Source organism: Erinaceus europaeus, chromosome 3 (assembly GCF_950295315.1).
Source record: "Erinaceus europaeus chromosome 3, mEriEur2.1, whole genome shotgun sequence".
Taxonomy (NCBI): domain Eukaryota; kingdom Metazoa; phylum Chordata; class Mammalia; order Eulipotyphla; family Erinaceidae; genus Erinaceus; species Erinaceus europaeus.
In genome coordinates this window covers 88,067,336-88,090,721 of record NC_080164.1, presented here as the reverse complement: position 1 = coordinate 88,090,721, position 23,386 = coordinate 88,067,336, and the positions used below count along the sequence as shown (strand labels likewise).

Sequence of the window (23,386 nt, the reverse complement as noted above, 5' to 3'; positions counted from 1 at the left end):
ATTGTGGGATACAGAAGGTGGAAGGTCTGGCTTCTGTAATTGCTTCCCCGCTGAACATGGGTGTTGACAGTACAGGATGTAGTTTTACACCACCCCATCACCAAAGTTTGTGTGTTCTCACCCTCCCACACATAACCACTAGAGTTCTCACAGCCTCTTTGCTTCTTTTTTTTTTTTTTACTTTATTATTTTATAAATTTTAAAATTTTTATCAGGGTTATCACTGGGGATCAGTATCAGTGCTGTGTATCCACCTCACTCAGTGGCTTATTTTTTTCTTTTTTTTTTTCCTTTTTTTAAAAAAATATATATTTGATAGGGCAGAAAGAAATTGAGAGGACAGGAGGAGATAGAAGATAGACATCTGAAGACCTGCTTCACCACTCATGAAGTGTCTCTTCTCCAAGTGGAGAGTGGGAGCTTGAACCCCAGTCCTTGCACATGGTAATGCGTGCACTCAACTGGGTGTGACACTACCTGGCCCCTGTTTTTTGCAGATTCGTGTAGATCAGTCCCTTATGTTCCACATGTGAATGAAATCATCCGGTAGTTGTCTTCTACCCCTTACTCACTAAACACAGTGACCTCCAGTTCCATCTATTTTATCCCAGAGGGGACGCTATCATCTTTTTTGACTGTAACATCCTATAGAGTATATACCACATAACTTCTTTAGCAAGTCACCTGTTGATTGGCATTTAGGCTGCTTTCACTCTTTGGCGATTGTGAATAATGCAGCTGTGAACATGGGGGTGCATATTTCCCTTCCATTTAGTGTTGCTGTCCTCCATATAAATACCTGAGAATGGTATTGCTGGATCATACCCTTTTTATTTATTTATAGTCTCTCCATATAGTTTTTTAAAGGAGTTGCACCAGTTTGCATTCCCACCAGCAGTGTAAGAAGAGTCCCTTTTCTCCACAACTTTGCCAGCAGCTGTCATTTCCTGTTTTTGTTGATGTAGGTCTTTCTTACAGGTGTAAGGTAGAATCTCAGTGTAGTTTCAATTTGCATTTCTCTAATAAGTAAAGTGGAGCATTTCTTCATATGTCTGTGGGGCATGTCTTGTCTCTCTCTCTCTCTCTCTCTCTCTCTCACACACACACACACACACACACACACACACACACACACACACACACTCTCACACACATTGAGGGTTATCATTGGGGCTCAGTGCCTACACTATGAATCCACTGCTCCTGGCAGCCATTTTTTCCCCATTTTTTAATAGGATAGGACAGAGAGAAATTGAAAGAAGAGGGGGAGGTAGAGAGGGGGAAAGAATGACAGACATTTGCATACCTGCTTTACTGCTTGTGAATTGACACCCCCCCACACAGGTGGGGAACAGGGGGCTCAAACCGGGATCCTTGCGCTTTGTACTATGTGCACTTAACCTCGGTGCTACCACCCAGCCCCATGGCAGGTGTATTTAGTTACTAAAAAACTGTCTATTCAACGTAAGGATCTTGGTATGTGTATCCACATATGTATATGTGTGGGCTCATCATTTCTGGATTCTCAGTTCAGCACCATTGATCCAAGTGTCCATTTTTATTCCAGTGTCACACTGTTTTGATTACTATTGCTTTGTAGTATGAGGTGAAGTTGGGGAGTATGATACTTGCATTTTTCTCCTTTTTTTCTCAGACATGCCTTGGCTATTTGTGGTTCCACCCAAGACATTGGGAAAGTTGTTCAGCTTCCTTGAAATATACCATTGAGATCTTGGTAGATTGCTTTTGGTAGAATGGTCATTTTAATAGTGTTTATCTTCCAATCAAGGAAAAAAGAATATATATGTTCTTTATTGGGGATGGGGAGATAGCATAATGACTATGCAAAAAGGCTTTCATGCCTGAGGCTCTGAGGTGCTAGGTTTAGTTTCCTGTACCCCCATAAACCAGAGCTGAGTAGTGCTCTGGCAAAAGCAAATACCACCTTTATTCATTATATTATATATTTATATAATCACTCTTTTATGGATAAGGGCCCTGAGACAAAAACAGGTCAAGGAAAATGTTGAAAGACTCACAGGTGGTGGGGGGCAGCCAGTATGGAAGCCCAACTGTGTGATTTCAGATCATGTACTCTTATTAAAATCATGCTGAAAACTGAAAAGGGCAAACTGTTCTATTTTTGTTAGCCATATGAACAGACACTGAATTTAAAAAGTATTTGGTACTTTGGTGGTGGGTATGGTGTGGTAAATACAAGAGGTATGAAATTGTACCCCCTAAGACATACAGGCTTGTAAATCAACATCATCTCAAATATTCTTTTTCTAGTGGCCAGGGAGGCAGTTGCTTAGTAGTTGTAGGATGCAAGACTGGCCTGGATGAGGACCCAGCTCCCGTCCCTGGCACTTTGTACTTTTCTCAGTCTCTCAAGAAATAAATCTTACTTTTGTTTAGTTATACTTTTGTTCCTTTTGTAAATAATACCATCTGCTAATTTTTTTCATATAGGTAATGTATTCATGCTTTAAATTTTTTTCCCTATTGTACTACAGCGAAGGACTCTTGGGAGGGAGTGGGAGAGTAGGAAGAAAAATTTGGGGACCCATTAACATAGTAAAAATGTATGCATATGTCAGTGATTGCACTGTAAAGCATTCACCCCCTGTGGGGAAGGGCCCACTGTCTGGGAAGTCCAAGCCATTATTTCCATGAGAGTCTGAGCAGGTTGACCCCGAGCCCCCTCCTTCCTAGAGGGGCGGTATGCAGGTCCTTGTCTGACCTCGTGAACTTATGGTGGATGGGCTTTTCTGGACTGGGAACCTTCTTGCACATGCTTTCTCATTCCCTTTGAACAAAGGCCATGAATTACTGTGAATGGCCAACCAAAACCCACTGCAAATATCCTGGCTTTGCTTAATTGCCCCCTTCCCTCTGCCCTGAGGTGCTCGTAATTAACCCTTAGAAAGAAAAAAAAAAAAGCCTACCTAACCTATGTATTGTGAGCTCATGACCAGACCTTATATGGTAACTTGCCAGTTGTGATCAAATATTTGATAGGTGAGGATTTAACTCTGTATTGTGTATGGATTAATGATTACCTCAACCTTTATAATGAAACCTGAGTATATCTGCTTGCTTGTACCGCCGGTAAACGAGTTGTCTCACTGAAGTTTCTCCCGGAGCAAGTTGTGTGATTCCTGTCCACACACTCTTCCTCATCACCAGGGCCCCCCAGGTCCCCTAGGGGCTGCCCCAGTCTTTGCCACCAGTGGCCAGGGAGGCAGAGAGTCCAGGATAACCCACAACCCCCTCAGTAATAAATAAATAAATAAAGCATCAAGGCATAGAAAGAAAAAATCTCAAAAAAAAATTTTTTTTACCCCTCAGGCTCAAGCCCCCAGTTCCTATATGCAGGGGAAGTTTCTCACATGGTGAAGCAGGGCAGCTGGTGTCCTATCAAAAATAAAAACGAGTATCTAAAAAATTCCTACTTCTATTTTTAGGAAAGCACACCTTCTATACACAGTAACTTTAAAACTTTGTGGATAGGGAGTTGGGCAGTAGTGCAGTGGGTTAAGCGCATGTGGTGCAAAGTGCAAGGACTGGTGTAAGGATCCTGGTTTGAGCCTCCAGCTCCCTGTCTGCAGGGGAGTCGCTTCACAGGAAGGTCTGCAGGTGTCTGTCTTTCTCTCCCCCTCTGTCTTCCCCTCCTCTCTCCATTTCTCTTTGTCCTATCTAACAACAACAACATAAAAAACAAATAAAAAAATAAAAAAAAAGACTTTGTGGATAGACTGGGTGTTGGCTCACCTGGTAATGCACACCACCATGCTTGAGGTATCTCTCCTCTCTGGTTTCCTCTCCCTCTCTATTTATCTCTTTCATGCTGTAGCAGCCAAAGGTAAAAGGAAAAAATTAAAAATGGTTACTGGGAAGGTTGGAGCAATGTATGTACTGAAGTCCCAGTATGTTGGGCCTTAAAGCCAGCCCCCCCCTGCTCTGCTTACATAATCATTTTGCCTGAAATATCCCCACTACGTTATCCCCTCAGGGTATTGCTAATTCAGTTAAAACCATTGCAACAGTTGCTAAAGATGCTTCCACCTTCACAGCATGCCTTTTGCCTCTCTCCACCCCCTTTCCTAGCCATTTCTGTTTCCAACTTCCCACTTCCGGTTTTTACCCCATAAAACCCTCTGCTATTCCAGTTTTGCTCCTTTATTTCTCTTCTTGACCTGGAGAAGACCTGGAAAAGGGCTGGTGGGCATAGTGCGAGGCGGCCATTTTGCTAGCTCCACGTGGCTTAAACCGCTGTGCTCACACCAACTCTGGAGCATCCGCATGAATAAAGATTTGCATTCCCGCTCTGCCATGAGTTCCTGGTCTCTTCTCTCTCCCCCGCGACGCATCCGACACCAGTGCTTCTCCCCTTCACCCCCCTCCACCCCAAAGAAAAGGACATAGTGTCATTTCTCATTTAGGATTATTATTGTTGTTTCTCCTTCCACTGCTACAGACTCCTTGCAATTCTAGTTATCATCTAGCCAAGTGGTATTTCGATTAGGCTGCTACATAAACTACAAGCCTAGTAATGTTAGTTGTCAGTCCTCTTGTGTTGCAGTGAGCTATGTAGAATAGAAAGTTCCTTTTAAAATACGTAGTGTGTGGCAGCAGACTCAGACAGGGCACTTGACTCAGAACCCCTCTGTGCTTTGCAGTCCTAATGAAGGTGGTACCCAGAGCTGCTCTGTAAGCTAGCTTGATTAATTCCGAGAAGTGCAGTTTCTCTTAGTGTGTGTGTGTGTGTGTGTGTGTGTGTGTGTTTCTTCAAAGGAAAGTCAAAAGCTAACTTGAAACCTGAGAAATGTTTTGAAAATCAGTAAGTAAATATTATGACATAAAGCAATGATAGGGTCATGTAGAAGATGTTCTCCTGATGGAATTTGAAGAGTAACCAAGTGGGTAATAAAGATGCAGCAAAATCAGTTGTCACCCTGTGCCAGACAAGGCTCTTTTGTCTGAGCTTTGTGTTTCTATTTAAACCAGCCAGGCAATTAATTACTTTGGGGTATTTCAGGCTCTTTGAAATGATGTTGGTAGATGATGAAAATGACAAAATGTTGATCTCATGGAGTTATCTGTCACTTTACCAATGAAGTGGGTTTCTTTGGAAACAGTAACAACATGGCAATTTAGAAATTGCAGGCTCCAATAGGTTGTACAAGCATATTTTTAAAACAAAAGCCTTCCCTCCCTCTGCTCTCCACTCAGTAGTTTTTTGGGGAGTTGTTAGTGGGCCCTGAGGCACCACCTCCTTCCCTTCCACTGAGGCACTTCCTGTTGGAGAGGTAAGGTCTGTGGATCTTGTAGTTTGTTGACTACAAGTGGGCACCACTCTTTAAGTTTCCTGACCTAATTTAAGTAGAGCTTCTGTGTCTTAATTTTCACAGAAACACATTTGAGTAAAAGGTAATTGCTTTTTTTCTTTTACCTTTTTTCTGTTGGACAATGTGAAAAGATACCTTTTTGTTTCTTTTTTCTTTCAGCCTTGCCTTACACCCAGATAAAACTCTTGTTGCAACTGGCCAAGTTGGGAAAGAGCCATATATATGCATATGGGATTCCTATAATGTCCAGACTGTGTCTATTCTTAAAGATGTCCACACACATGGAGTTGCCTGCCTGGCTTTTGACTCAGATGGACAGGTGTGTATCTTTCTCTGCTTCTTTTTTCTTTAGCGACTTCTCAGCTGCCACTTAGAATGATTATATATACAAACAAGGTAGAACTTCAGTGGCCTCCTGGTGTTCCTGCAAAACTATTTGATCCTTTTTTCTGGTCTGCCACTAAGACCCAGCTCTGAATAGGTCCCACTTTGCAGTCCCCTAGTCTTACTATCTGACAGAAAAGCCTCCAGAAAGGAAGGCATAAACTCATGCTGGTCAAGTCCTTTAACAATGCTACTGCCCCAAGCAGCACCCTGGTTCCCATTCCTTTCATTCCCAAATAATCCTCTTTAGGTCTTTGCCCTGATGTTAGTTCTAACTCCCCCTTCTCCTGACATACCCCCACCATTTCAGGCAGTCACTGATTCATGGCTATTTATCCTTTTGTTTACAATAACTCGCAGGCTTACTCATTCTCTCCCATTTTATGCTGCTATCCTTTGCATATCAGGGTTACATTGGCCTTATCTCAAATGATGTCTTAATTCATCTTCATACAGTTAATCTTTTTTTTAAATCTATAAATTTTAATTGTTGTGATGTAATCTTGGTTTTCAAACTATAAGTTTTGAAAATAGTTTCTCACCTTTTAAATGTGTATTACACCACATCCAGTACCAAAGTACCCAAAGTTAATGTCATCAATTGAAAAAACAAGTGTTAGAACTTTATCAAACAAACAAATAAAGCAAAGCCATGCAGAGAAGAAGCTTGAAGAGTAGTGGAGGGGGTTGCTACAGGTCTGTCTGTCTGTCTGTCTACTTACCTATCTCTATTTCTCACTCAGTAGGCATGAAAGTTTTTTTTTTTCTCCAGGGTTATTGCTGGGGCTCAGTGCCTGCACTATGAAGCCACTGCTCTGGGAGGCTATTTTTTTCCATTTTGTTGCCCTTGTTGTTTATCGCTGTTGTGGTTATTATAGTTGTTATTGCTGTCATTGTTGTTGGATAGGACAGAGAGAAATCGAGAGAGGTGGGGAGGATGGGAAGAGAAAGATACCTGCATACCTGCTTCACTGTTTGTGCAATGACCTCCTGCAGGCTTGAACTGGGACCCTTCCTCCGGTCCTTGTGCTTTGCACCATGCGTGTTTAACCTGCTGCACTACCGCCCGCTCCTCCACCATCATGGAAGCCTTTTTGCATAACTATCATGCTATCTCCCTGGTCTAGGAACCTTAGGTCTACAAAACATGCATTCTATCTGCTGACAACCTTCCTAGCTAACAAACAATCTTTACTAAGTACTTGTTCTGATGATTAGTAAGAAAAATGTAGGTAAGGTGGTGTCCAGGTGGTGGTGCACCTGGATGAGTGCACATGTTACATTACACCAGGACCCAGGTTTCAGCCGCTGGTCCCACTTCATGAATGGTGAAGCAGTGTTGCAGGTGTCTCTCTGTTTCTTACCCTCTCTTGTCTCCTCCTCTTTCAATTTCTGTCTCTAGCCAATAAATATAAAATAATTTTTATAAAAATAAAGAAAAATGTAGTGATGTATGGGTTAGAGTGCACATGATACCATGATCAAGGACCTGAGTTCAAGTCCCTGGCCCCCTACCTGCAGTGAGCAAAATTCATGAGCAGAAGAGCAGTGTCGATGGTGTCTCTCTTTCTCTCTTCCATTCTCGCTCCACCTGTTTCTGTCTCTATCAGAAAGAGAAAGGAAAAGAAAAAGAGGTTGCTGGGAGTTGTGGTGTAGGGACTGAGGCCCAGAGATAACATTGGTGCAAAAACAAAAACAAAAACAAACAAACAAACAAAAAGGAAAAGGAAAAATGTAATGCCACCAAGAGAAATCCAACTTCAGTGTTTCATTCTTTGTGCTACTTATTACATTGTGTTAAAGAAGAGAAGATAGGAATGGACGGCCTGCATTTAAGTGTCAGCCATTGTCTGCCGTAATGAATTGCATCGCTTGCGGAAGCTGATTGCTTCAGGTCTGTCTTATTCTCTGGACAGAGTGCACCAGAATTCAGTGATTTATTTGTAGCTTTTGAGGCCCATCATCTCATAAGCAACAAAAGGCAATAGAAATCCTTTTCAGATGGCTAGCTGTGGGGCCTGTCACTACAAATGGTTCTTTCTCAGCCATGAAATTTGCTTTTTACTCTGTTGCCCTTGCTTACATGTTAATTGCCATGTTTATGTGTGTGTGTTTGTGTGTGTGTGTAAAAAAGCAAAAGCCAAATGGAATTCAACCACTTAAAATTTCTTGTGTGGAAATGAATACATCTATGTTTTCAAATAATTTCTATGACTGGAACCTTTAATTAAAAATTAGAATAATGGGGGACCTGGTAGTGGTGCATCTGGTACAGTGCACGTTATTATGTGCTATGCCCTGGTTCAAGCCCCTGGTCCCCACCTGCAGGGGAGAAGCCCCACAGGTGGTGAAGCAGAGTTGCAGGTGTCTCTTTCTCCCTTAACCCTCTCAACTTCTCCCTGTCTCTATCCAAAATAAAATTTTATTGAATATAAAGAATTATAATAATGGCTCTCCTTTTAAAAGTATATTTTATTTATGGTATTTTAATAAGAGATACAGAAAGATAGAGATAGAGACTAGGAGGCCGGGTGGTGGCACACCTGGATGAGCAGACATATTACAGTGCACAAAGACCTGGGTTCAAGCCCCTGGACCCCACCTGTAGGGGGAAAACTTTGCAAGTGGTGAAGCAGTATTGCAGGTGTCTCGCTCTCTCTCTCCCTCTCTGTTTCTCCCCTTCTCTCTTGATTTCTGGCTGTCTTTATCCAATAAATAAATAAAGATAATTAAAAAAAAAGAGATAAAGACAGAGTCCTGCCAGCTTTGTCTTAAAGTGGTGTGGGGAATTAAACCTGGAACTATGGTGCCACTGGCTTGAAAGTCTTTTTGAATAACCATTCTGCTATCTCCCCTACCCAATAGTGCATTTTCTTTTACTATTTTCAGTGGTTTCTTGACTGTTTTGTTTTGTTGATAGAGGAGATACCTTACCTGCAGCACTACCCCACCACTTGTGAGAGTTCTCCTATGATAGGTGGGGACCAAGGGCTTGAACCTGCATCCTCGTGCCTGTTTGTATGTGTGCTCTACCAAGTGTACCGCCATCCAGTCCCTCTTAAGGGAACATTTTGAAACAGCCTGCTGCATCATTTTATATTCAACATTCCTAATGTGCCCATATTTAGTGAGGAAACCTTAATAGCCTCTGCATGACAACACATGTATCTACCTTGTCGTTTTTGACAGTCATTCTGTGCACTCACACATGCAAATGTAACCAAAAAAACACATATGCTCAGATACTTACACCGTGTTTCTAAAACCCTTTGCTTAGGTTATTTCACTGGTCCACAGGAAAATTACAATGTCAATATTTCAGTATTTTACAGATGAAAAAGCTGAGATTTGAAATCAAGTTTTTTTTTTAATTAAATCTTGATTTATTTATTGGATAGAAACAACCAGAAATTGAGAGGAATAGGGGAATAGAGAGGGAGAGAGACAAAGAGACACCTGCAGCCCTGTTTCACCACTTGTGAAGCTTTCCCCTTGCAGGTGGGGACTAGGGCTTGAACTTAGGTCCGTGTGCACTGTAACATGTGCATTCAACCAGGTGTGCTGCCACCTCTGGCCCTGAGGTCAGTTTTTCATGGTCTTATGGCTAGTCTAGACTCAATACCAGTAGTACAGAGGGTCAGACTGCATTTAGGAGAGAAGTAATCACTCACAGAACTTGAATACTTATCTCAAGCACAGTAAGAGGCATAAAAATGGCTCATTTATCAAGTAATCAATAGTAGTAGACCCTTGATTACAGATGTCAGAGGAGTTTCCCCTCATCTTAGCTCAAAGGCTGCCGATTAGCATTATTAGGTTGTGAAAATAAATGAGTTTGACTTGGTATTTTCCTCTTTTTACCTGACAAATGGCGTATTGCTAAAAGCTCAGATTTTTGGGGCTCTTAATATTTGTGTTGACACTTGATTTTTGTAGTGCTTACATGTGTTGGATTTTTGTTTCTTTTAGAGGTCAAGTTTTTATCTGAATCCTAGTAACTTGTGAGGTGAGGTACAAAATTATGTTTACTGAAATTACACATTTTCCTCCAGTCAATTCAAATATTTGTGAAATTTTGAAAGTTCTGAAGAACTAAAAAATAGCAGGGCAGGCAAATGCACACACACACATACACACACACACGGGATTTATTCTCTGTGTTTGTAAAATCCTTTTATTTTAGTAATTTCTCAAGGCTATGGATGATATAAACCCAGATTCTCTCTTTTTTTCTTAAAACTAAGTTTTTAAAAATCTTTTATTTATTATTGGATAGAGACAGAGAAATTCAGTGGGAAGGAGGGGGAGAGAGAGAGATGGGGAGAGAGTGAGAGAGAGAGAGAGAGAGAGAGGAGATCTGCAGTGCTGCTTTACCATTCGTGAAGCTTTCGCCTTGCAGGTGGGGACCAGGGACTTTAACCTGAGCCCTTGTGCAACGTAATGTGTGTGTCTAACCAGGTGTGCCACCACTCGGCCCTGAAACCCAGATTCTCACACTAGGATCTTAAATTTAGGAACTTACACCTGTCCTTCATGGTCATATAATTTTATGCTGACTAATCAGAAACTTCATGAGATTTTTGCCCTTGTTTTTCATGTATATAAGAATATAGAATTCAGTAATCTTGCCCCCTGCCCCCATACTAACTTAAACTTACTGGTTAATTGGTTAATAAATGTAAGAATGGGTTGTGCCTTTGAGGTTTTTGAAATTTCAGCAGATAGGGTGGATTTTGGAGACATGAGATTTTGCTTTCTGCCGTAAAGTAACTAAGCTGTAGCCATGTGTTTAAAGGCACAGGTTGGAGAAAGTCTTGTCATATTCAACTATTAACTGCTTTTATTTTTTAGCGTTTGGCCTCTGTGGGACTGGATGCCAAAAACACAGTCTGCATTTGGGATTGGAGGAAGGGAAAACTTCTGGCCTCATCCACTGGCCATTCTGACCGGGTAAGAAAACCTTATTGAATCAGGCCTGGAGGCTCCCTAATTAGGAGGGAATTATTAGGCAGCTTTTCAAGTACTGTCACATTTCAAAAAGTAAATTGACCACATGTAGACTTTTTTTTTCTGTAAAAATCCATCTCAGAAGGTAATATTTAAAAAAAAATTAGGGGCCTAAGCAGTGGTATACCTAGTAGAGCCCACGTGCCACCTTGCACAAGGACCTGGGTTCAGACACCTGGTTGCTATTTGCAGGGGGGGAGCCTCACCAGTACTGAAACCATGTTGCAGATGTCTTACTTTGTTTCTTCCTTTCTTTTTTTTTTATTGTTGTAGTTACTATTGTTGTTATTGATGTTGTTGTTGTTGGATAGGACAGAGAGAAATGGAGAGAGGAGGGGAAGACAGAGAGGGGGAGAGAAAGACAGACACCTGCAGACCTGCTTCACCGCCTGTGAAGCGACTCCCCTGCAGGTGGGGAGCCGGGGGCTCGAACCGGGATTCTTACACCGGTCCTTGTGCTTTGCACCACCTGCGCTTAACCCACTGCGCTACCGGCCCGGCTCCCTTCTTTTTTCTTTTTTGCCTCCCTGGGGCTCCGTGCCTGCACTACGAATCCACTGGTCCTGGAGGACATTTTTCCCATTTTGTTGCCCTTGTTGTTATTGTTGCCATTACTGTTGTTGGACAGGACAGAGAGAAATCAAGAGAGGAGGGCAAGACAGGGGGAGAGGAAGATAGACACCTGCAGACCTGCTTCACCGCCTGTGAAGTGACCCCCCCCCACCCCCCAGCAGGTGGGGAACTGGGGACTCAATCCAAGATGCTTACTCTGGTCCATGCACTTCATGCCATGTGTGTGTAAACCACTGTGCTATCACCTGGGCCCCCTCTCTTCCTTTCTGTTTTCCCATCCCTCTTAATTTATCTCTGTCCTATCAAATAAAAAATGGCTATATATATATATATATATATGGCTGCTGGGAGCAGTGGATTCTTCGTCTAGGCACCTAACTACAGCAGTACAGCAGTAACCCTGGTGGCAAACAAACAAACAAAAAAATCAATTAATGATCAGTACCTGTACTCACATGACCTCTTCTGGTGATTAGACCCCATATTTAGATTATTACTTTTTATAGGTGAAGCATGTTTTAATACTTCATAAAACCATTACAGAATTGAATTGAAGATTTGATGTGTTTAATTAGAAATGGAAATACTCGTTAGAAAATGATATTCACAAGATGTTTATAATTATATTTATTTGAATTTCAAATAAAAGTAATAACTTTGTTACACTTTAGAACCTTGAGGATAGATGGTAATCTTCCTATCATTCAGATTTAAGTCATTGTGCTGAGAGATGATAATCTAGGTGGTCTCAGCAGGATAGCAGATGAAACAGGCTTATTATGTAGGCCTGCTGAAATAGCTCATTTAGATAATGTGCTACTTTTCCATGTATGGATCCAGGTTTGAGCCTGGCCCTACTGCTTTAAACGAAGCTTTAGTAACCGTGGTTCCCCCCCCCCCCCCGGTCTCTCTCTCTCTCTCTCTCTATCTTTCTCTCTCACTATAGTTGGAAATAGGTTTATGCATTAACTGATCAGTCATCTGTTTGACCAGCATCTTGTATGATTAAAATAACTGGCCTATGTTACGTCTTGATTTTCTAATTTGAAAATGAATTTGAATGGCCTCCTAACATCAATTCCTAGTTGCTGTATGTTTATGCACAATATAAATGATCATGTACAATGAAGCCCTAGGTAAATATTAAATATATTGTCTCTTACTTATCTTGAACTCTGAATTATTTGCTTGGTTTGTGAATGGTACATTTGTTTAGGGATAATTATTATTTTTAAATTATTTTTTTAAATACTTATTCCCTTTTGTTGCCTTGTTTTTTTATTGTTGCTGTTATTAATTTCATTGTTATTGGATCGGACAGCGAGAAATGGAGAGAGGAAGGGCAGACAGAGGGAGAAAGATAGACATCTGCAGACCTGCTTCACTGCCTGTGAAGTGACCTCCCTGCAAGTGGGGAGCTGAGGGCTGGAACTGGGATCCTTACGCCGGTCCTTGTGCTTTGAGCCATGTGTGCTTAGCCTGCTGCGCTACGACCCAACTCCCAGGGAGAATTATTTTAAAGGAATCTCATACTTGTTACATATAGGCAAAAATATACTCAGGATTTTTTTTTAAATTGCCAGTAGGGTTATCATATGCTGGGGCTTGGTTCTTATATGAAGAATCCACTGCTCCCAGTGCTCATTTTTCCTTTTTTTAGTTTCTTTTCTATTTGATTGGACAGAGAGAAAGAGGGTAGGGGAGACATAGAGGAAGAGATTATCTGCAGACCTGTTTCACTAGTGAAGCTTTCTCCCTGCGGTGGGGAGTGGAGGCTTGAACCCAGGTCCCTCAACTAAGTTTGCCACTGCCCAGCCCCCTGTACTCAAGACTAAAAAAATATATATATATATATATATATATATATATGTATATATATATATTTAAATTAATTTGGTAGAGATAGAAGTTGAGAAGGAAAGGGAAGATGGGGAGACAGAGAGACACATGCACCACTGCTTTACTGCTTTACTCCCTGCAGTTGGAGATGGGGTTTGAACCTGGGTCCTTGCACCTGGTCACATCTGTGCTCAACCAGATGCACCACTACCCTGCCCCTTTAAAGACTTAATTTATTCTTTGATGAGAGAAAGGAAAGTGAAAACCAGAGCATTGCTCTTGTACATACAGTGCTGGTAATTGAACTCAGGACCTCATGGTTGAGGGTCAAAGACTTCATCCACTGCACCACCTCCTAGGCTGCTGTATTTGAGATTTAAGTCCTTAGATATTCCAGGAGTGAGCAGCAGTAGAATTGTACTGTAGGAAGTGGCCTGCACCCCCTCATGCTCACTGATTTTCACAGTGGTTCATGACCCTGGCTACATATTTTTTTAAATTTTTATTTATAAAAAAAGGAAACATTGACAAAACCATAGGATAAGAGAGGTACAATTCCCACTACCAGAACTCCATATCCCATCCTGTCCCCTGATAGCTTTCCTATTCTTTAACCCTCTGAGAGTATGGAGCCAGGGTCATTGTGGGATGCAGAAGGTGGAAGGTCTGGCTTCTGTAATTGCTTCCCCGCTGAACATGGGCATTGACTGGTCCATCCATACTCCCAGCTTGTCTCTCTCTTTCCCTAGTGGGGAAGGGCTCTGGGGAAGTGGAGCTCCAGGACACATTGGTGGGGTTTTCTGTCCAGGGAAGTCTGGTCTGATCATGGTAGCATCTGGAACCTGGTGGCTGAAAAGTAAGTTAATATATAAAGCCAAACAAATTGTTGACTAATCATGTACCTAAAGGCTGGAATATTGAAGGTGGAGATTTGGGGTCTCCATTTTGGAAATAGCTAGAAGGTCTATTTTAGGTATATTTCAAAGGTCCCATGATTTTATTAGTTTTTGCCTGAGCCTGAGGTTCTATCCCACCTCCATGTTAGCACTAGTTTACTGGTTAATTGCTGTATTTACTACTTACTGAACAGGTTGATAATACTTGTGATGGTATATTTTTGGATATTGCTGTTTTCTATTTATGTTGTGACCTCATAAGAGAGTTCCTTTGGTTTTGTTAATGCAGTATATGCTTTCCAGTTAGGAGTAGCTTATAAAAAGTACGGTGCTATTCTAGTGAGGAATCTTTAATTTTTTAACAGTCTAGAATGTTTATTGATTATTTTATTTTTATATGTCTGATAGAGCAGAGAGAAATTGAGAGGAGAGAGAGAAAGCGAGAGAGAGAGAGAGAGAGAGAGAGAGAGCTGCAGCACTGCTTCATTGCTCATGAAGCTTCCCCCTGTGGGTGGGGACCAGGGCTTGAAACCAGGCCCTTACACATGGTGACATGTATGCTTAACCAAGTGTACCACCACCTTGTCCCCAAAGTCTAGAATGTTTTAATTTTTTTTTTTGCCTCTAGGGTTATTGCTGGGGCTCAGTGCCTACACTATGAATCCCACTGCCCCTGGAGGCTATTTTTTCCCTTTTGTTGCCCTTGTTATTTATCATTGTTGTTGTTGGATAGGACTGAGAGAAATGGAGAGAGGAGGGGAAGACAGAGAGGGGGAGAGAAAGATAGACACCTGCAGATCTGCTTCCCTGCCTGTGAAACAACCCCTCTGCAGGCGGGGAGCCGCGGATTTGAACTGGGATCCTTATACCAGTCCTTGCTCTTTGCGTGATGTATGCTTAACCCAGTGTGCTACAGCCCGACCCCCTGTAAAATTCTCTTTTAAAAAATACTTTATGTAAGGGAGTTGGGTGGTAACACAGTGGGCTGAGCGCACATGACACAAAGCATAAGGACCAGCTTAAGGATCCTGGTTCGAGCCCCCAGCTCCCCACCTGCAAGGGAGTCACTTCACAATCGGTGAAGCAGGTCTGCAGGTGTCTATCTTTCTCTCTCCCTCTCTGTCTTCCCTTCCTCTCTCCATTTCTCTCTATTTTATCCAACAACAATAAAAGCAACAGGAGCAACAAAAGGGAATAAATAAATAAATAAAAATACTTTACATATTTTTAGACCCCATATTTTGTGTCCTATATAGTATTTACTCTTTGTTACTGATGCCAGTGTCAATGGCTGCTGTGGTCAAATGAATGTCTTCAATATTATTTTAGTGACTGAAATATTTCACCTGTAGCACTTATTTGTGTATAGTGAGTATTTCATAGCCTGGTGCTCACATCATCTAAATTAGTGTCATAACAGAGCTGAGATGATGTCACTCATTTTAGAGGTTAAGGGTAAAGATTCTAAGACTCTTAGCTCAGCTCACACAGCCAAATGAGTACTGAGACCTCAAAGGTACTTGGTACTTGAGCCAGGTGCTGTTTTTCATAGTGCTCTTTATTATGGTCTATGATTGCTTCATTTTGCTGAATGTGGGTGTCAGTCCCCCTTCTTTTTCTGATGGTTTGTAGTGCTCCTTACTGGGGGTTAAGTTGTTGCCAGATAATTAGGTTAGGGAATATTCACTTCTCTTAACTACTAGAAACTGCCGGCCACATTAAATTGTAGTTAGCTATTGAACATATTTTACTTGAGAAACAATAAAGCATTTTCTAAATATTTTTAGTGAAAAGCTACTGCCAGAGTATTTTTAAAATATTTATTGATTTTCCCCTTTGTTGCCCTTGTTGTTTTATTATTGTAGTTATTATTGTTGTTATTGATGTCGTTGTTAGGACAGAGAGAAATGGAGAGAGGAGGGAAAGACGGGGGGAGAAAGACCTGCAGACCTGCTTCACCACCTGTGAAGCAACTCCCCTGCAGGTGGGGAGCTGGGGGCTTGAACCGGGATCCTTACTGTGGTCCTTGCGCTTGGCACTACATGCGCTTAACCCACTGAGCTACTGCCCAACTCCCTGCCAAAGTATTTTAAAAGTATTGTAGAGAGCTATAGAAAGATTGATTAAGGAAGGATGACAGAGGACCTAGTGGGGGTTGTATTGTTATATGGAAAACTGAGAAATGATATGCATGTACAAACTATTGTATTTACTGTTGAATGTAAAACATTAATTCCCCAATAAAGGAAAAAAAAAGATTGATTAAGGGGCCGGGTGCATCTGGTTGAGTGCACATGTTACAGTGCCCTAGAACCTGGGCTCCAGCCCTGGTCCCCACCTGCAAAAGAAAAGCTTTACGAGTGGTGAAGCAAGGGCTGCAGGTGTCTTTCTGTCTCTCTCCCTCTGTAGCACCCCATTCCCTCTCTCTATTTCTGGCTGTCTCTATCAAATAAAGAGTAAAAAAAGAAGGTTTGATTAAAAAAAAAATTGCCCCAAATAATATGGATTTATTTATCTCAGATAGAAACACACTATTTGGGAGTCGGGTGGTAGCGCAGCAGGTAGTGCAAAGTGCAAGGACCGGCGTAAGGATCCCAGTTTGAGCTCCCGGCTCCCCACCTGTAGGGGTGTCGCTTCACAGGTGGTGAAGCAGGTCTGCAGGTGTCTGTCTTACCCTTCTCTCTCCATTTCTCTTTGTCCTATCCAACAATGATGACATCAGTAACAACAATAATAAAAAAAAAAAAAACAAGGGCAACAACAGGGAAAATAAATAAAAAAAAAAATTTAAAAAACACACCATTTTCCTTCCCCAGGTTGTTTTATTTATTTATACTGCCAAGATTACTGATGGAGCTTAGTACTTGTACCACAACTCTGTCACTTACCTCCACCCTTTTTTTTTTATAGAGGGTGAGACACAAGTAGGGGGGAGACGGGGAGAGAGAGAGAGACACCAATAGCACTGGACACAGTTTGTTTTCAGTGATTGCTTGTTTTCAGTTAATCGCCTCTTCCCTCACTCAGTAAGTAAACATGAAACAATCAAAGCTGTGTTAGCTGTCTCCTGGCTCAGCCCAGGGCCTCCATTTTTTCAAACTGTGTAGGTAACATTGTATTTTAATGTTAAGGTAGAGTTTTCACAGTTGGACTGGTATCTCTGAAGAAGGCAAAAAACACATTAGTGACCAGAATTACAACTTTTTAATTTTTTCAAACAGATTTTTGATATTTCCTGGGATCCATATCAGCCAAACAGAGTGGTGAGCTGTGGAGTGAAACATATAAAGGTAATGGAGCACGTTAAAATCGATGTTGGAACTTTGTATGAAAGATGTCTGTATATGTATACATAATCTGATGTTGGTAAATGTAACTTCCACATTCACCAGCCCTCCCCCACCCCTTAAATTTAGAGCCGCCTTACCTGCATTTCTGGCCTTGAACTGCCCTGCTATCAGCTGCTGCCATGCTTCTACAAGTGCAATAGACATACAGTCAAGTGAAGCAGCAGGCAGTGGAAAAGGAACATTTAGTGATTCAAATACTAACTAAATGCTGATGCTAAAAGCAGAGGAATTATGACGGTTAACCATGTAGATGTAAGTTCAACATAACTGAATCATTGTGCATAAGTTCAAAAAATATATATGTATAAACACACTCTCTCTACCCCCAAGAAACAAGAGACAAGCTAGCAAAGTAGAAGCAGCAAGCGTGGTAGATAGACAAAATACTATATTTTTTCCAGATGTATACTTTTCTAGCTTTGTGTGTACGTAGTAAATAAATCAGATTATTATCTGAGAGTGTAAAACTTACATCTAAGCAGTGAGCTGATGAATGAGCTAGACATTTTCCCTATTTTAAAATTATTGTCAAAGTAATGCAAAAAGACATTTACTATGAGGTATTATGAGGTATTTATTATGCATGTAAGATCTGGTGTTAGCCTGAGAAATGCCTGCTGAAAAATACAGGAGGTTTTTGTTTGAGCCGCAGTTAGAAGAACCTTCCTTGGGCTCTATTCACTTCACCTGCAAGGCTAGAAAACTCACTGAGCTTGATAAGCATTTGTTCAGTTTGTACTTTGGGAAGCAATAAAACCTGGCCCTATTTTAAATTTGCTGAAAATTTCCTGAGAGGGGGCAAAACTGGCATGACCCAAGGTTAGAGAGATTCCCCCATTAGAGAGGAATGATGTGTGTCCCAGGGAGTGGATGTCATCTGAGCTGAGCCTTGGTCTACAGGTGAGCTTGGCAGGGAAGAGCTTAGAAGGAAGCAAAGGTTAGGAGAAAGGCTGCACTTAGGAATTAATTTGCGAATCATGGAATGGGAGAGCAGAAATTACCTTGGACCATAAATAATATGGTCAACATTTGTCATTATTTTCTTTAGTAATGATATTTTATTATCAAGAGAACCTGTATGTTTAAAAGAATTTGCCCATTGAATATATTATAACATTAAATAGTAAATTTTCTTGAATTTTTATTAATCAGAGCTATCTATCTGCCCTCAGGTTTCAAATCTGTCCAAGAGATGGCAGAGGCACTGAGTTGTTCTTTCAGCCACAAGTAGAGAAATTTGTGAGGGTTTTTTTTTCCCCCTCCAGGGTTATTGCTGGGGCTCGTTACCTGCACTATGAATCTGTTGCTCCTGGAGGCCATCTTTCCCCGTTGTTGTTGTTGTTGCTGCTGCTGCTGCTGTTGGAAAGGACAGAGAGAAATTGAGAGAGGAGGGGAAGATGGGGAGAGAAAGATAGACACCTGCAGACTTGCTTCACCCATTGTGAATTGACCTCCCCCCTGCAGGTGAGGAGCCAGGGGCTCAAACTCAGATCCTTGCACCAGTCATTGCACCTTACACCATGTGCGCTTTAAGTCTAGGGCCCTCCCCCCCCCCAAATTTGTGAGTTTTTGATGAGTTGAGTTTCAGCTGGGTTGAACTGCCTGCTGAAACTGAGACCCTGGTCTAGGAGAAAATCACCCACCTTGTAGCTTCCACAGTGAGGAAGACAAACCCATGAAGATATTTGACTTGGAATCCTGGTCCTGACTCAGAGAAAACTCTTGAGTCTCTCTGAGACTGAAATTTCTAATTTTTTAGGGAAGAAAGGGTATTACTTCACCTGGAATTTCTTAAGAGAATTACTGAAACAGTGTCTGAATCTGTAATGGCACAGTAATTTTAATTCCTGTTCCAGTTCCTTTGGATCACATAATAATGCTGCAGATATGACTTAAAAACTCATTTTCTGGCTTCTTGTGTAGACTTTTTCCCATTAGAAGTTACCTCCTTAATAAACTATCATGGCTTAACTTTTCTCCATAAGCCCTACAGATTATTCAAAACAGTACATTAGCTGTTTAGTTAATATGAACTTTAATCACTTAATTAAAAAAAAAGAGTGGGGGACAGATAAAACTGTTGAACTTAATTTCAGATAGAGTTGCTTATCCTGTTGAGTTTGTTGTTTGTTAGTAAACCTTTTTTCTTCCAAGCAAAGACAAGTATTTTTATTCATCTGGAATATGGGAATCTGCAAGTGCCACTAAACCATTCTTTATTATCAATACTTTTGCTTCAAAAGAAAGAAATTCACAACACACCTCAGCAAGTCTCAGCAAACTATTTTTGCTACCTATATTCACCGTGTCCAGTTCTAGACCTCCATCTTTCTTCCTAAAACTTGCCTAACATTCATTGAATGATTTCAGTCACAAGTTGAATACCAAATCTTTTTTTTTATTATTATTTAAGAAAGGATAAATTAACAAATCCATAGGGTAGGAAGGGTACAACTCCACACAATTCCCACCACCCGATCTCCATATCCCATCCCCTCCCCTGATAGCTTTCCCATTCTCTATCCCTCTGGGAGTATGGACCCAGGGTCGTTGTGGGTTGCAGAAGGTAGAAGGTCTGGCTTCTGTAATTGCTTCCCCACTGAACATGGGCGTTGACTAGTCGATCCATACTCCCAGTCTGCCTCTTGCTTTCCCTAGTAGGTTGGGGCTCTGGGGAAGCAGGGCTCCAGGACACTTTGGTGGGGTCATCAGTCCAGGGAATTCTGGTCAGCATCACGCTGGCATCTGGAACCTGGTGGCTGAAAAGAGAGTTAACGTACAAAGCCAAACACATTGTTGAACAATCATGGACCGAAAGACTGGAATAGTGCAGATGAAGTGTTGGGAGGTACTCACTGCAGACTCTTGTGTACTTCTGCTTTCAGGTATATATTTTTCCCTGGTTTATGGACACGTGTGAACATATGCTCTATATCAGGGGACCTGGTCTATATCATCACTCCTATTAAAGTGTAGTCATATAAACCACTATTTAATTAATATGAGAGGGGAAAAATTGATCATATGTCTCAAACTTTTTAGAACATAGACTGAGTCTTTTTAATACATAGGCTGAGTCTTTGAATACCAAATCTTTGATGCACTCCAAAAATGCTTTCATGTGACTTTTTAAATTATTCTTATTTTATTGGATAGAGACAGTCAGAAATTGAAAGGGAAGGGGAAGATAGGGAGAGAGAGAGAGAGAGAGGGAGCCAGGTAGTAATGTACCAGGTTAAGCGCACATAGTGTGAAGCACAAGGACCTGTCTTTTCATCAGATTATTATTATTATTGCCTCCAGGGTTATTGTTGAGGCTCAGTGCCTGCACCATGAATCCACTGCTCCAGGAGGCCATTTTTCCCCCTTTTGTTGCCCTTGTTGTTGTAGCCTTGTTGTGATTATTATTGTTGTTGATGATGTTGTTCGTTGTTGGATAGGACCGAGAGAAATCGAGAGAGGAGGGGAAGCCAAAGGGGGAGAGAAAGATAGACACCTGCAGACTTGCTTCACTGCCTGTGAAGACCCCTTGTAGGTGGGGAGCTGCGGCTTGAACCGGGATCCTTATGCCATGTATGCTTAACCCACTGGGCTACTGCCTGACCCCCCTCACAGATTATTTTTTATCCTTGTTCAAGCCCCTGGTCCCCACCTGTAGCAGGAAAGCTTCACAAGTGTTAAAGCAAGGTTGTAGGTGTCTCTCTTTCTCCCTGTCTCCCCCCCTCAATTTCTCTTTGTCCTATCAAATAAAATAAATCTTTTTTTAAAAAAAAGAATAAAAATATAAGAGTTCCTCAATTATGACAGGAGATATCCATGACTATACAGTGCTATAAATTCATGCATGTGAAATATTTAGAGTGAAATGTCTTCATTCTTTATAACCATGGGGAGTTTCCCAGTGGCTTCCTGCCTCCCCCCCCCCTTATTTTTATCACTGGCTTACTACTGGGGCTCAGTGGTGGCGTTACAAATCCACTGCTCCTGCAGCCGTGTTTTTTTTTTAATTTTTAATTTTTTTTTGGAGAGGACAGAGAGAAATGAAGAGAAGAGGAGAAGATAGAGAATGAGAGAGCAAGATGGACACCTGCATCTTGCTTGTGAAGCAACCTCCCTGCAAGTAGGGAGCCAGGGGCTTGAACCAGGATCCTTGTGCTGGTTCTTGCACTTTGTACTGTGTGCCTTTACACTGGTGCAGCACTGCTTGTCCCCCCCTTTGTTATTAATGACTTAGTAATCATTGACAAGATTATAAGAGAACAAGGGATACGTTTCCATACAGTTCCCACCACCAGAGTTCCATGTCCCATTCCCTTTCCTTGGAAGCTTCCCTATTCTTTATCTCTCTGGGAGCATGGACCAACATTCTTTATATGGAACAAAAGGTATGAGTTCTGGCTTCTGTAATTGCTTCTCCACTGGACATGGGTATTGGCAGGTAGATCCATAACCCCTGGCTTGTTTCTTCTCTTCCCTTAGTGGGATAGGGCTCTGGAGAGGTGAGTCTTAGCTGATGCAGATGACATGCAATATGCACAACACATGCAAGAATATATTAACAAAGCCATGCTTCAGAATACTCTTTTTTGAGAATCTACTTATTTTGTCCTTCACCTTCTAGTTCTGGACACTATGTGGAAATGCCCTGACTGCAAAAAGAGGGATATTTGGCAAGATGGGGGATCTTCAGACCATTCTTTGCCTTGCATGTGCCAAAGAAGATATTACCTACTCTGGTGCTTTAAATGGTGACATCTATGTCTGGAAAGGGCTCAATTTACTCCGCACCATTCAAGGAGCACACAGTGTGAGTATTCATGCCCATGTGGGAGTCTGATGGATGATTCAGTTGATAAGTTAAAAACACAAAATGCTGTTGATTGCCTGCCCCCTTGTATTAGGATCTGTGGGCTCTTCTGCATACTCCCTAAACATTCATGAAAAGAATCATGAAAGAGTTTCCAAGTTATTGTTACTCACCTAAATATGTTGTTGGTATCATTAATAACTTAATTAGCCTTCACCTCAAATATTGACAGGCTAGTTAGTTTTTTCTTTATCAGAAGCAGCTTGTCAGAGCTAGAACTGCTTCATTAGTTTCATCTCAGACCAGTAGTTCTTTTTTAAAAAAATTTTTATTAGTGACTTAATAATGATTAACAAGATTGTAAAATAGCAGGGGTACAATCTCATATAGTTCCGAACACCAGAGTTCCATGTCCCATCCCCTCCATTGGAAGCTTCCCTATTCTTTATCCCTCTGGGAGTATGGACTCAGGATCATTATGGGGTGCAGAAGGTGGAAGGTCTGGCTTCTGTAATTGCTTCTCCACTGGGCATGGGCGTTGGCAGGTCAATCCATACCCTCAGCCTGTTTCTGTCTTTCCCTAGTCGGGTAGGGCTCTGGCGAGGTGAGGATCCAGAACACAGGTGAGGTCATCTGCCCAGGGAATTCAGGATGGTGTCAAGGTAATGTCTGCCACTTGGTGACTGAAAGGCAATAAGATATAAAGCAGGACAAAGTGATTAATGAATATGAACCAAAAAGTAGGAATAGAACAGATGATAATACAAATCTTAGGGTGGAAAGAAATGAGTAAGTCTGTTTTAGGTTTATGTTCCTAGGGGACTATGACTTTTGTAGTTTTTGCTTGAGTTTGATAACTAACATGGAGTTGGACAAAAATACTGTCTGAGAAGATGGTGTCAGAGTTGAGAATAAAGCTAGAAAGTCGGGTTAGGGCAGAGAGTAGCTCTCAATTTTGAAGAAAATTCATTAATAAAATTAACTATTTACCCCATCCACCTGGCCCCAGGCCCATGTATATTTATATTTAGCACAGGAGCCTGTGTAACCTCTGAGTCCCTGTTAGTCTGAGCTTGCAGCTCATGATTACAGCTGGAAACATTCCAGACTGCACTCATTTCAAGACCAGTCTTCCTCCAGTAGAAAAGTAGGTTGAGCCAGCTTCCCTCCCTTTGGAGA

At 41.5% G+C, this 23,386-nt stretch overlaps 1 protein-coding gene across 1 annotated transcript in view; it reads left to right on the top strand.

The window, feature by feature from the left end:
- EML6 (EMAP like 6) overlaps positions 1–23,386 on the top strand; it is a 352,660-nt gene that overhangs the window by 134,855 nt on the left and 194,419 nt on the right. Inside the window, exons 3-6 of the mRNA XM_060187640.1 lie at positions 5,511–5,670; positions 10,587–10,685; positions 17,272–17,340; positions 22,022–22,207. Of these exons, the coding sequence (XP_060043623.1) occupies positions 5,511–5,670; positions 10,587–10,685; positions 17,272–17,340; positions 22,022–22,207 (514 nt within the window). The remainder of the gene's footprint in view (positions 1–5,510; positions 5,671–10,586; positions 10,686–17,271; positions 17,341–22,021; positions 22,208–23,386) is intronic.